The following is a 13,767-nucleotide window of genomic DNA, read 5'->3' as shown; positions in this document are numbered from 1 at the left end:
CATTGCGAATATTTCTCGCCGCGAACCGATCTTTAAAGTCTCTGTGTCTATTATCAACAGATAAAAAAGGCTTCGTGGCGAAAATTAATCGTCGCGAACTAGTTTACCCTAATAGAATCGCGAAATAAAGTCGTTGCCAATAAAGCTGATTTACAGTATGTGTTATATAGTAGTAATAGATTGAATACAATTTCACATTTGTGGGATTTCCTTTTTCCACATTTATTTCAATAAATGTATGTAGGTCAAGATTTGAAAAGAACGCAAAAGTAAGAATGATTTAAAAGCAAAAATATGACTATTTGTATGTATTTCAGCATATTTTAGAGAATTTTACAGTATGTCCTAAATGTAAGGTTTACTTACAATTAAGTTACATGATCTATTCATTCAACCAACAGAGCTATAATTGTCTATAGCAAACATTTGTGACGTGGCTCAAATATTGACAAATATTTCTCTATATATATATATATGTATGACACTCATGTTCCCTTTATTTCAGTATGGAGAGACCTTCTTCGGTTAAAAAATATGGACACCCATTGCCTTGATGATTTTGTTTCTCATATGTTCGGTATTAACATTATAAGCTTCTCCTATAGCTAATTATAGCAAGAAGTACTTTAGAAAAAAAATCAGTATAGATTTTCCCTGAAAGAACTGCATTCTATTTTTTTAAACATTGAATGCTTGATATTGTATAAATCATATTCGTAAATATAATAAATACAACATTATTTCTTAAAAATCAAATTATAAAGATAAGCTGCATGATAACCATATATCGTTGCAAGTTTCTAATTAGATTTTCAAATTGGCTTCCTTCACATAATATTTTTCCCATGCAGCTGCCTATACTCATAACCACGAACCAAGCTGTCATAATGCCTGCCATAGTTCTTCTACTCACACTACTCACACTCAGGGTAGGTTTTATATCTTCTTCGTCGGATTCAATCTATCTGAAATAACAATGAAGATGACTATTAAGCGACACATGAAATTGTTTCTTTTTGTGTCTGGGTTTTAAAATGAAAAGAACCAGCAAATGGAATCGTGGAAGACGACCATTTACTTCAAACTACTCACATATGTTATCTGTTTCTCTTTATTTTGTAGTAAAATACATCACTGATTACATTAATTCTTTGAAATTTATGTAATTCATGTTATTTTTAGATCTTGTCATCGAACATAATGTACATGTAACAGCTTCACTTTTATCCATTTATAAAGGTACTTCACCTCCTACGACTACACAATCCTCCCACCACCACCTATCACGAAGTGAACGTGAGTTATTTTTCTGTTTCTGTGCTTACTTATAGTACTGTACTTTTGTTATCAGTTTTTATCACTAATAAAGGTGCGTGGACACAGATTTGAAGTTAATATTTTCTGTATAATATCACGACTTATATATTTTAATAGCATTTCACACAAAAATTATTAAAAATTTTATCCATCTTAAAGTTATTGAAACTTTAAATTTTTGGATGGGTTTGATTGACAAATCCTTGCACTCCTACAAATTCTAATTTTATTCTTAATACTTGGTAAAAGTTGCAATCTTGTTGTGTATTAATGAAAAATATTAAGACTTTCATCCAGAAAAATAATTATATTCAGAGTAGAAATGCTAGAAAGCAAAACTCCTTTACAAGTATTGTCATTCCGTGCTAAGTGTTGTATACAGAGTTTAGCAAATTGATCACATCCGTAAAACGTACACAGTATTGTAAACAGGGGCCAGTTTCACAAAGCTGTCTTATGACTAAGATCTCTCTTAAGACCGAAAATTATCTTAAGATTGCACCATAGCTGTTTCATAAAACTGTCATATGTTATGATAATCTTAAGATCTATCAAAATCTTAAGACAACTAGAAACATGTCTCAAGTCTAAAGTGAAACTGGCGACAGTTTATTTTAGCTTAAAACCGAAGGGGGTTGGGTCATAAAATCAAATTTGAATTAATTTCATCACCATAAAAAAAATTGAATAAAATTTGTTTAAATGTTTTTTTGCTCAGAAAATAGTAGTTTCTGAAGAAATTTATGAGATGCTTTTTTAATTAAAGGTACTTGAGTATCTGAACTTTTGCAATTAATGAATGATTATAGCTATGAATTCTTTTGAAACACCAAAAAATCGTGTTCAAAATTCGTTCATAAAATTTGATGATAGTGTCCTTAAAACGCTTCAACTACTGCAGCAAAATAACAATGCTAACAAATGAAGAAAAGAAATTTATATATATTATTTTATAATTTAATACTATTAAGAAAGAATGAAGAAAGCATGTACATACAGCATCAAATGTTACAGAATGATTTTCATACACAATACGCATTTCTGTAGATAAATGAGGGATACCCCAAGAAAAAACTTCTTTCATTTTCATCTAATTTTGTACGACTGAATGAAATGTGTACTTTCTAATTTAAAAAAAAAAATCACCATAATATAACAAAATAAATTAAAATAAAAAACTTCTGAAAAAATACAGTGTAGCTACATATAAGTTTTTTTTTTTACTTTCAGGTCTTATCTAATCCATAAAAATGCATATACTTCGTATTTATGTTCACTAAAAAGTAGGGCTGGGTACTGGCCAAAGATTTCGCAAATGCGATATATTGCGATATTTTTAACTGTATTGCGATATGTATTGCAATATTTTTAACGTTATAAAAATGGCATTTTCTTATTAACTTTAATTTACATGCAGAATATACATAAATATGATAAGCAAAAGGGAAAAAACTTGTTAATTTTATCAGATTTCTGCTCTGAAATACACACATAAAACAGTTTCTGTGCTACTGTTTGACTTAATAACAACCTTTCTTACATTTATTTTTATATTTAAAGATGAAATTCCTTAGTCTAAGCAATTTGCCAATATATTGATATTACAAAAACGTATTGCAATACGACATTTTTTGTCACTGAATTGCAATATACCGAAATATCGATATTTTTGCCCAGCCCTATTAAAAAGACCTATCAATAAACTACATGTATCTCGAACTCAGGATCTGGAATTACTTTAGCCATCTTAAGAATTGCTTAAGTTAGCTATACTTGGTCATAGTTATTGTGCTATTCTTGCGGGGTATAGGATTCAAATGAAACAGTTTTGAATAAAGTTATATATGATTTATGGATTTTACATACATGACCTTAAGAAGCATTTAGGGGGGTGCAATTTCAGTTGGGAGGGGACACAAGCTAAGGAAAAATGCATTGAAATGAATAGAGTGGAAAAACATGAAGTAGGTACATTTTAGGTATTCTATCGTTTATTTATTGGCAAAATTATTTTTTGCCTGGGGGGGGGGGTGTCATCGTATATAGTCCAAAGTATTGTTATATCACTAAAAACCGTTTATCTTTAAATATTCTTCGGATTTAAGCCAAAAATATACAGCTCAACACACTTTTTAAACTCACATGGTTTTTCGCAAAAATTAAGGTCGCATTGTTCTTGCACTAAAACTTTAAATTATCGAGTTTCAGTACGAGACATAATCTTTATATTATCAAATATTTTATGTTTAAGGTGCATATTCTCTAAAATCATTATCTAAAATTTTAAATGTCAATGTTCTAAAAAGGAAATGATTTATAAATTGTATGATGTTAAATGTGTATGGTTCTACCATAGGTATTTACAAATTAATTAATCGAACTTTCTTTGAAACGGTTGGTTGAAATGTTCAAATTAACTTCTTACAGATGAGTATTTTTCTAGGTTCTTTGCACATTTTCCATACTTCTCTTGGTTTTGTAGAAATACAGCGCCGAAAAATGACAAAACTGCTTAAAGAAATCATGTGAAAGGATAGGATAATAAAGTATTGTTTATCTTTCAACATAGTAAATTGTAAATATTGAAAAGAAAATTCTTTTACATTTATGGTCTGAAACTTTGAAATTTTGCGTTGGAAGGTATCTTTCATGATGCTAGATTTCAGGAAGTTAACCTGAAAAAATGCCATCTTTTAACATGGAAACCAGTCAAACAGATGAGAAATACTTCTTCCATCTTGCGCTTTTGTGTCATATTGATGTTTAGAAAATACAGAGGTTACATGAACTGCACTGTTTGTGTATTAAGGCAAGGCAAAAGTATGCTTTAAAATGAACGGATACAAAGATGGTTGCATTTGAGGAGAAACCATGAAAAAACATTTGGAAACTCTCATAATATATCATCCAAGAGTATATAAAAATCCTACAAATTATTATGTGTGAATTATGTTTAAAGTAATGGAATATGATCAAAATTAAGTTATAAATCATTTTTAAAATATATTTCGTTGTCATGTTACACAATTTTACATTATAACAATGTGACCTTAATTTGTGCGAAAAACCTTGTGAGTTTAAAAAGTGTGTTGAGCTGTATACTGTCGCTAGTTTCACTTTAGACTTAAGACATGTATCTAGTTGTCTTAAGATTTTGATAGATCTTAAGATTATCATAAGATATGACAGTTTTGTGAAACAGCTATGGTGCAATCTTAAGATAATTTTCGGTCTTAAGACAGATCTTAGTCATAAGACAGCTTTGTGAAACTGGCCCCAGGGCACGAGCTTTGTTATTGTTGATGTTTACGATTCACTGGGTGCGTTCAATTGTTAAAGTCTGCTCACCACAACTGCATGGACTGTGTGTATATTTTGCTTCCGAACATTTCTACTCTGAATTTTCTGGACTGTAGTTTTAATATTTTTAATTTATACACAACAAGATTGCCACTTTTCCTAAGTATTAAGAATAAAATTAAAATTTGTGAAAGTGCAAGGATGTGTCAATCGAACCCGTCTAAAAATTTGAAGTTTTAATAACTTTTAGATAAAATAAAATTTTTAATATATTTTTGTGTGAAATGCTATTAAAATTAATAAGTCGTAATATCATAAAGAAAATATTAACATCAAATCTGTGTCCATGCACCTTTAAATTCCTTTGCTTACGCATACACCCGACTCTACGTATATGTATAAATAAGAAAGTATTTGCGACAAATTATTTGCAATAAATAAATTTGAGACAAATACACTAAGAGTGGATTGAGTGTGTAATGAAATGATGATTTTTAGGCATCCATCGTTTCCATATCGTCAATATCTGGTTATACTGTTTACACTGTTTATTTTGGTTGTTTTATTGTGAAGTTATTCCATTCCAAGATTATGGTGATTAATGATTGATAAAGGCTAGATATACGAATTTTTCTATTATGAATTTGGGGGAAAAACAAAAAAATGCACATATTATTTGGATCAGATTATTCAGAAAAATGTAGCATATTTTACATAACAATCACCATCGAGTTGAATTGAAACATACCTAATACATTTTTGTTACAATCATTGCAGAATATCAGCTTTTTAAGAAAGGAGAATGCCTCAGTGAACATACAGGTACTATGTTTTTCTAATATAATTGGTCAAAATGTAATGATTTATCTTGTTTGCAGAATGGTTGCCCGCAATCGTAATAGAATAATGAACAATGAATGATAGAAAAATATGATTTTGAGAGAGAGAGAGAGATAGCGCGCAAAAAATTTAGAAAATAAATGGATAAAATTAATAACAAGATCGTGAAAAAGGTTTAAAAAGAAGAAATAAAAATATTTCTTTTAGACAATTTAAATTCAGAAAACTGAAAACTAACAAACATTTGTTTTACGATGCTATACATTTGTAAATACAAATACATAATAAACTGTTACTACATATTCAAAACCCATATTCTTTAGAGGTAAATAAAGTACAAACAGGGTAACAGAGTAAAGTTACACTAAGTTCTAGGTCCCTGAAAGGACGATTGATTTGAAAATATTTTCTGATTATTGTTTTCGAAGATTGCTCCGGAAAACTTGGACTAACGACAGTCCACTTCTTGAGACTTAAATTGAGACTATTGTATCTTGTGATCTATACAGTTGAATAAGAAGGAAGGAGTGAATCAATATTTTTAAAACTAAAACTGTCAAGAATTGAGAGAAGTGCATTATCCTTTTTTTCAATTTTGCCCATTTTTGGGTCAGTGTGTATCTTTAAACTTTAACCTTCAGCTCGAATTTTATTTTTGAGTTTAAATGTGTAAGTGACACAAGTGTAAAAATCTTACAGTATATTTATACTTTGTTAAAGAAGTACAAAACATTATTCTTTTCAGTTTATACTCTAAAATGTTATTTTTTAATTTCTTCAAGAAAAAGGGTTCTTGAATTTTTCACTAAAACGTTCAAAAATGTTCTAGAGTCTTGATCCCACCGATTATATAATTAAAAAGTAATTATTTTTCGGACATCTTCTAGTATGGTCTTTCCTTAATCATGAAACTGGCTATCCAAATGGTATGAGGAGAGATGCTGTCATAAACCAGATGGCAGGTATGAAAAGTCTTTCTTTTTAAACAGTACACGTACAGGCTTGATGTCGTTCATGATTAGTTACACATTTGTATAACCTTAGATTTTATACTCGTTAAGTTGGGGAGTTTTTTCACTTTATATTTACAATTACGCACTTCGTACTTTTTTTGGAGTTAATTTTGCAGTTTTATCATACTACGTACATTTATATACATCAAATAATTTGAGTGTTATTTATAACAGCAATGAACATTAAAAAAAACTTATGAGCCCAATGACATGGACCCATGGACATGGATAACTCTTTATGCTTAAATATACATGTGCATGATGTGTATGTATGTCAGTGTAGTTATCCTTTATATCTCTGTCATGTACTGCAGCACTCTTTCCCAATGGTACAGATGATTATTGCGAGTGTAACAAGAGCTTTGATCTACATTACAGTGGAGGCCGGGGTACGTTCATTATGCAAATTGTATAGCGATTTTGACGATAAATCATTTTTAGAAAATAACTATAGAGGTAGTTAATGGATAAAAATTTTACAATTAAGAGTTGCAAATGGCAGGGTTTTTATAATATTGGGATAAGAGAGCAGGGTTGAAATGTTGTTTTTTTTTTTTTGTTTTTTTTTTTTTGAAAATTATTCTTTTAAAAATTATTCTGAGAAATCGTTGATTTCAGATAGGACAGCTTGGGACTGTGCAAGACATTACCATAGTAACCCGTATAGAAGTATGTATGATTCTCAGTACCTGATTTAATAACCGAATGAGTATTCTCAGTGATATTATCGTTATTTATCCGATGTTTACCCCTTTATCTCGTGGATATGTCTCATTGGATATTTTTCGTATCCCACGGTTGTGACGTCACAATGGCTTTTGCGTTAGCTTAATGAAGAAAAATAAAGTGCAGTCCTATTTATATTTATAAATAAAAAGTATGTAAAACATTGATTGTGAAGTATTAAACATGGGATAAAAAGAATCCCCCATGATTAGTAGTTGGATATGATTTTCATCGAACTCGTTGAGTGTCTTATCCCCTCGCCAAGGCTCGGGGATAAAAAAAGGCAGTTCGTTGGATAAAAATCATATCCAACTACAAATCATGGGAGATCGTATATTTATTCGCCAAGTTTAAAATGATAATATAGCCATTATTCACTTGTTTGATTATATTGTTTGCAAATTATTTCAAACATCTGAGTAATCTAAATCTATTGAATTTTAATTCAAGTACTACTACATTTGCGCAAGGAATAAGAGTAATAGCTGGCAGTACTATACAAATATAATTATTCTATTTTCTCCAATAATATATGTATTACTTCAAATGTAACGTCAATAATAATTGCTAGCAATAAAATAATGCCTTAAAAAGATAAAACAATGACTCGTTTATAAGGACTTTAACGTCAATAACAAAATGGGATTTAAAATACTTAGAGAAGTTGAGCATTGTTTTTGAAGGGAAATGCAAATTTTATCTTTCTATTTCATTTTAGGTGCTATATCACATTTCCTCGACCAAATGAATATTGCTCATTCAACGTCGCAGTCTTGTCATTCGCATACAGCTGGTATTTGTAACAATTTAATGTTATTAACTCTGTATACTTGATAATCATTTGAAATATACACTTTGGTGTTTCGGCATAGTTAGCGTTAAATATTTGATAGAAAGATTTATCAGCTCAGGGGACGAAAGAGAAGTACCGATGGACAGGATCAAAAGAACTGACAAGAACAAAATTGCAAAAAAAAATTGCCGAAGAAAAATTTTTGTCATTGTGACTTACTTGAGAATCATTATGCAAACAATTAATTTTTGCTTTTATATATTTTGCATCAAGGTGCTAGACTGCTAGTGAACATTTCTAATATAGATTTGTTAAATGCTGTTTACATATCTAACATATATATTTTACAGGACCCTCTATGCGCTACACTACACTATACTTTAAAGCTGGTACTTTTATGATCTGTCCATAATTATTCAATTTTAAATTGAAATCTAAGGTGTATGTAACAGCTTGTAATCAATTCAAAATTTCGTGCCATTTTATTTGACTAAGATGAAGTAATTGAATACTTCACTTGCATGTCCCACTTAAAGTCAGCAACAGCGATTCTGTTCATCATTATTTGCTTACCTTTCAAAAATTTTCTCGGGGTATAATGGCAGATACCCTATGTTGAAAAATAAATAAGATTAACCTGAAATTGCCAACTTTTTAAAATTTAATTTTCTTAAACACCCAAAACTTTTTCATTAGTGTATAGATGTTCCTTCATATTGACCGATTCTTATATTAAGACATGTTGTTGTCATGAATTGAAGCCAACATGAAGTAATTGCTTTTTAAATAATTATACAATTTGAGGTAGAGTTTGTAACGTACCTGCTTGCTGTCTCATTTCCTAACAAGCGTAGTCGTGTGTTTGGCTCTAATAAGTCCTTAAGATAGAGTCAGTACACCATAATAGAGTCAAAGATTTTAACCTTGCAATTAAACAAAAAAAATTCAAGAAGTGTTACAACTCATGATGTGTGCCTTTAAAATTTCTTTCAGTTTGGCAAGAACTTGCTGAGATTGTAGAACACAACCATGATGGTCACGACTGTGCAGAGAACTTGATACGGCATTTGTATGGTAATGCACTATGTTTGTTAATTGAAATACAAAGTGAAAAATAAGTGCTATAACTAATTTTATTTTGTACGTGAAACAAATGTTGGAAACACTCTCATTCGCATGTTTTGTCAACTACCGGTAGTTACGACTTGGATAGATTAGAGCACATTTCTTATATATACTGAAAGGAAAAAGAAACGCAGGGTAAACTTTTGAGGTGAATTAAATTTGTTTTCATTTGTATTTTTTTTTTCAATATTCCTATCTAACTTTTAAAATCATCTTTTAAGAACATGTAACCATGTAACCATGCAAAATCCCATTTAATTTCGTCTTATAATTCATGAATTATTGAAACTCACATGACGATACCCCCAAAGGTGAAAATCAAAAACTCTCATTATCTTCAATGTGTCCCCTGCGCATCTGTCACAGCCTTGATTTTCCTTTTCATGGAATTCATCAAAGTGTTTATCTTTCAAGCCCTGGCTATATTGGGCATGGGTAACCACACCGAAAAATTGGTCAAAAGACGCGGACATGCGCCAGTGAGAGGAACACAAATGTTAAGTTGACCGGCTCAAAAACCCGAATTGATTTCTTCCAGTTTTGGGATGAATGTAATAATCGAGATAGTCTATTGTATTAATAGCGGTTTTGTGGTAGTAAGGTGGCGATTAAACAGGTGGCAGGAAGAATAACCCGATTTTAACGTGAATCTGTTTTGTGACAACGTCATCGTCATGGTTGGTTGGAAACCATATAATGATTCCAAACTCTCTTTGACAAGGGATAAGGTATCGCCTGTAAATATTGAAAAACAATGATACAATAAGATTTCTTAACAAACTTATCGTCATCAATTTGCACGTAATTTTGACTTTCAGCGTTTTCCCTACGTGATGACACACTTTTTACGGTTGAGTAATTCTGGACGCATGGTTTGATGCATAGTTACTAACATTCTCATCTGACCAATTTTTGTAATTTTAGGTAATGCGGTCAAAAACTTTCAAATATTATGCTACGTACCCTGAATGTCTTTTTCCTTTCAGTATATGTTTAAACGTATATGTTTATCCTGCACAAATTAAATATGTTTTACTAGTTCATCAGCCTGTCAATATATAAATGAGACATTTTAAAATTCCAAGATTTGAAAACTTTATGTTCTACATCAGAGAGCATTTTTTTAATTATTTTTATTTTTCAATCCAGACATATCGTCAAAGTTTAAAATAACCATCTTTTAAATTACAACAGACTCTGTACGCCATCAAGGAGACCCATGTTCATGCCACACCGGTAGAGTACCTATTTAGATTTGTTTTTCGTTTAATTTAAATTCTTTATATTAGTAGAATCGTGTTTGAAACTTTTTTTTCAAGGGGATGGAACGCAATTAAAGTTTCGACATTTATTATTTCGATTTCTTCATTATTACGAACAAATAGCGAAATTAAGTATTTAATATACATATCTGTTTATTATTACATGTAATCTTTTATCCATAGAATCACTATAATAATAAAAAAAAATTGAAATGCTATGTGAAACTTCTTAAGGGATTAAATTGGAGATGGAAAGCTGCTATACATGACTTACGAAATGTTTTTCATTATTGATATTTTTATAACCCCGCTTGGAAAGTGGGAGGGTATATATTGATCGAGATATCCGTCCGTCCGTCTATTTTACTTTTTGATCTGACATATATTTTTGGTTTTCCAAGCAAAACATGGACAAGAGCATTATTTCTATAATATTGAAGTGTACCGATCTCTTATCCGCAACTCCTCCTTCAAAATTCGTTCATAAAATTTGATGAAGGTGTCCTTAAAACGCTTCAACTACTGCAACAAAATAACATTGCTAACAAATGAAGAAAAGGAATTTATATATATTATTTTATAATTTAATACTATTAAGAAAGAATGAAGAAAGCATGTAGATACAGCATCAAATGTTACAGAATGATTTTCATACACATTACGCATTCCGGTAGATTAATGAGGGATACCCCAAGAAAAAACTTATTTGATTTTCATCTAATTTTGTACGACTGAATGAAATGTGTACTTTCTAATTTTAAAAAAAATCACCATAATATAAAAATAAATAAAAATAAAAAACTTCTGAAAAAATACAGTGTAGCTACATATAAGTTTTTTTTTTACTTTCATGGACTAATCTAATCCATAAAAATGCATATACTTCGTATTTATGTTCATTAAAAAGTAGGGCTGTGTATTGGTCAAAGATTTCGCAAATGCTATATTTTGCGATATTTTTAACTGTATTGCGATATGCATTGCAATACATGTATTTTTAACGTTATAAAAATGGCATTTTCTTATTAACTTTCCAACGGAAGACCTTCTACTGATTCTGATGGTAAAGATTATTTAAGATCTTCCGTTTCCAACGGAAGACCTTCTACTGATTCTGTTGGTAAAGATTATTATTCTTTTTTTTCTTCTGCTTCCTAGACCGCAACTTTGAGGCCTCATATCTCGCTCATTTCTCAACGGATTTCGCTCAAATTTTCAGACGTAATAGACGTTCATAAACTCTATCAAAATAATGTCTAAAATTTCAAAAAGCTACTTCCGGTTTTGAGTTATTTCCCTTTAAAGGAAAATTTATAGGCTTTCGTTTCCAGACAAAGGCTCAGAGACGGCTAAAGCTGGAGCAGAAATTCTACTGATTTTAGATAATAGAAGGATTGAAGTTGTGCACATCGGTTTTTGTTTTTCGATTTCAGTATTCAAAATGGCGCTATATAGGGGTCAAAAATTAGAACGCGTAAAAGAACCAAAAATTAATCATATTTTTCTTTTTATCTTCTAAACTAAAAACATTTTGTTAAAATATATAGAACATAATTTGTGCAGAATTAGAAGATCTTTCAAATGATATGTGGAAAAAAAGGGCTGACCCCTAAATTAAGGGACCTAGAGGGGCCAAAAGTTTTTTCCAGATATCTCAAAAAGTATTGAGAATTTGTTATGCATCAAAGAAGCAAAGTTGTTCAAAATATCAAGTTTTATCTAATGGGGTCGTCAAAATACGTCCGGCGACGTCACTTCCGGAAGTAGTCAGAAAATGCATATTTTTGCCGTTTTTGACAGGTTTTTGGGTAACATGTCTCACTAGAAGCTTAAATATTCAATTTTCCGTCCGTCGTCGTCACTTCCGGTCAAACCGGAAGTACCAAAGAATGGCTTAAGTTTGCTATACTTAACATAGATTTGGAGGATTAACCCATTTTTGGACTTCATTACTCTTTTTTTTTAAATGAAATTACTTCCGGTCAAACAGGACGGAAGACCTTTCGTTGCTTTGCAACGAGCTCGGCTTTAGTTCTTATTATTCTTTTTTTTTTGGTTTTCTTCCTAGACGCCAACTTTGACGCTTCATATCTTCCTCATTCCTGAACGGATTTTGTTCAAATTTTCAGAGGTTTTAGACTTTTTAAAACCCTTTTAGAATACTGTTACACAATTCGAAAATTTCCTTCTATTTATGAGTTATTCTACTTTGATTGAATTTTTCATGCTTCTGATTTCCAGACAAAGGCTCTGAGAAGGTAATAACTGGAGCACAAAACCCTTTGAAATTGAAAAGAGGAAGCATTGAAGTTGTGCACATCGGTTTTTGTTAAATGTTTTTTGCATTAAAAATGGCGCTAGAGAGGGGTCAAAAGTTAGAACGCGGAAAACAGCAAAAAATATGACATATTTTCTTTATATCTTGAAAAGAAAAAATATTTTGTTAAGACATATTGGAAAAAAGTTGTGCATTATCGCAAGAGCTTTCATTTGATATCATTTAAAAGGGGCTGGCCCCTAAAATTAGGGATCTAGGGGCCTTGAAAGTTTTTGCTTTATAACTCAAAAACAGTAAATATTTTGATTGGCTGTCGATTATGAAATCGTTCCTTTATACCATTTCTGTCCTATGAAAATATTATTTTGTTCGAGTCTTGCGTATGGTAGGAAAGAATGCTAGATCCGTAAACACGGCCCCGTTCTCATTTTGCTATTGAACATGTTGAAGGAAAACTTTTTATGTGTATAATTGAAATAAACTTGCCGTAAGTAATAAATATATTACGACGCTGTATCATATTTGTTTAAAAATTAGGTTTTAAATGTGTTCTTTGGCTCCCGCTCAGAGTATTCGATGACAAACTTTTCCTTTTATTAATAAAAATCTTTCTAAGAGAGAGAGAGAGTGATAGAAAAAAGTACGAGCATCTTTTCTTCGTTTAAATATGAACACAAACAATATTAACGAAAACAATATAAGCCCCGGGTCTCATAAAAAAAAAATTTAAGAGTCAAATAATACACAATTATTTACTGCGCAATTCTCACATTCACCTGGAACCCAGATTCTAAGTGTGTTTACCATTACGTAATCTATCCCTCGATTACACACGGTCGAGAAAATCTAAAGCGACACTCCGCGGTGAACCATTGACCCCGCAGTCATAGGCAAAATAATTGATATATTTAACCATTCTACAACACGACAATTAATGGAAAATTATTATTGTCGAATATTTGAGATTAATATGTTGGCTTATCTTTGATTTAAATTTGATCGTGATACATGTAAATCTAAAACAGCTAATTAGGTTTTGTGTTTGTTTACAATTACGCGACCAACCGTGGTCGACGTGTTAAATCTAATTTACAAACTTAGGGGAAAATATTA

The 13,767-nt window shown here is 30.8% G+C and overlaps 1 protein-coding gene across 1 annotated transcript; it reads left to right on the top strand.

Moving 5' to 3' along the window:
• Positions 1-1,243: 1,243 nt before the first annotated feature.
• Positions 1,244-10,367, top strand: LOC134242692 (uncharacterized). Its single transcript, XM_062724798.1, has 8 exons — positions 1,244-1,296; positions 5,395-5,439; positions 6,345-6,419; positions 6,785-6,859; positions 7,089-7,139; positions 7,915-7,989; positions 8,983-9,063; positions 10,309-10,367. The coding sequence occupies exons 3-8, from the start codon at positions 6,386-6,388 to the stop codon at positions 10,365-10,367; spliced, it is 375 nt and encodes a 124-aa protein (XP_062580782.1). The 5' UTR covers positions 1,244-1,296; positions 5,395-5,439; positions 6,345-6,385.
• Positions 10,368-13,767: the final 3,400 nt, after the last annotated feature.

The sequence above is a fragment of the Saccostrea cucullata genome, unplaced genomic scaffold (genome assembly GCF_032062105.1).
Source record: "Saccostrea cucullata isolate Sc308-1 unplaced genomic scaffold, CSIRO_AGI_Scuc_v1 ctg13052, whole genome shotgun sequence".
NCBI lineage: Eukaryota > Metazoa > Mollusca > Bivalvia > Ostreida > Ostreidae > Saccostrea > Saccostrea cuccullata.
This window is presented reverse-complemented; position numbering and strand designations above follow the sequence as displayed.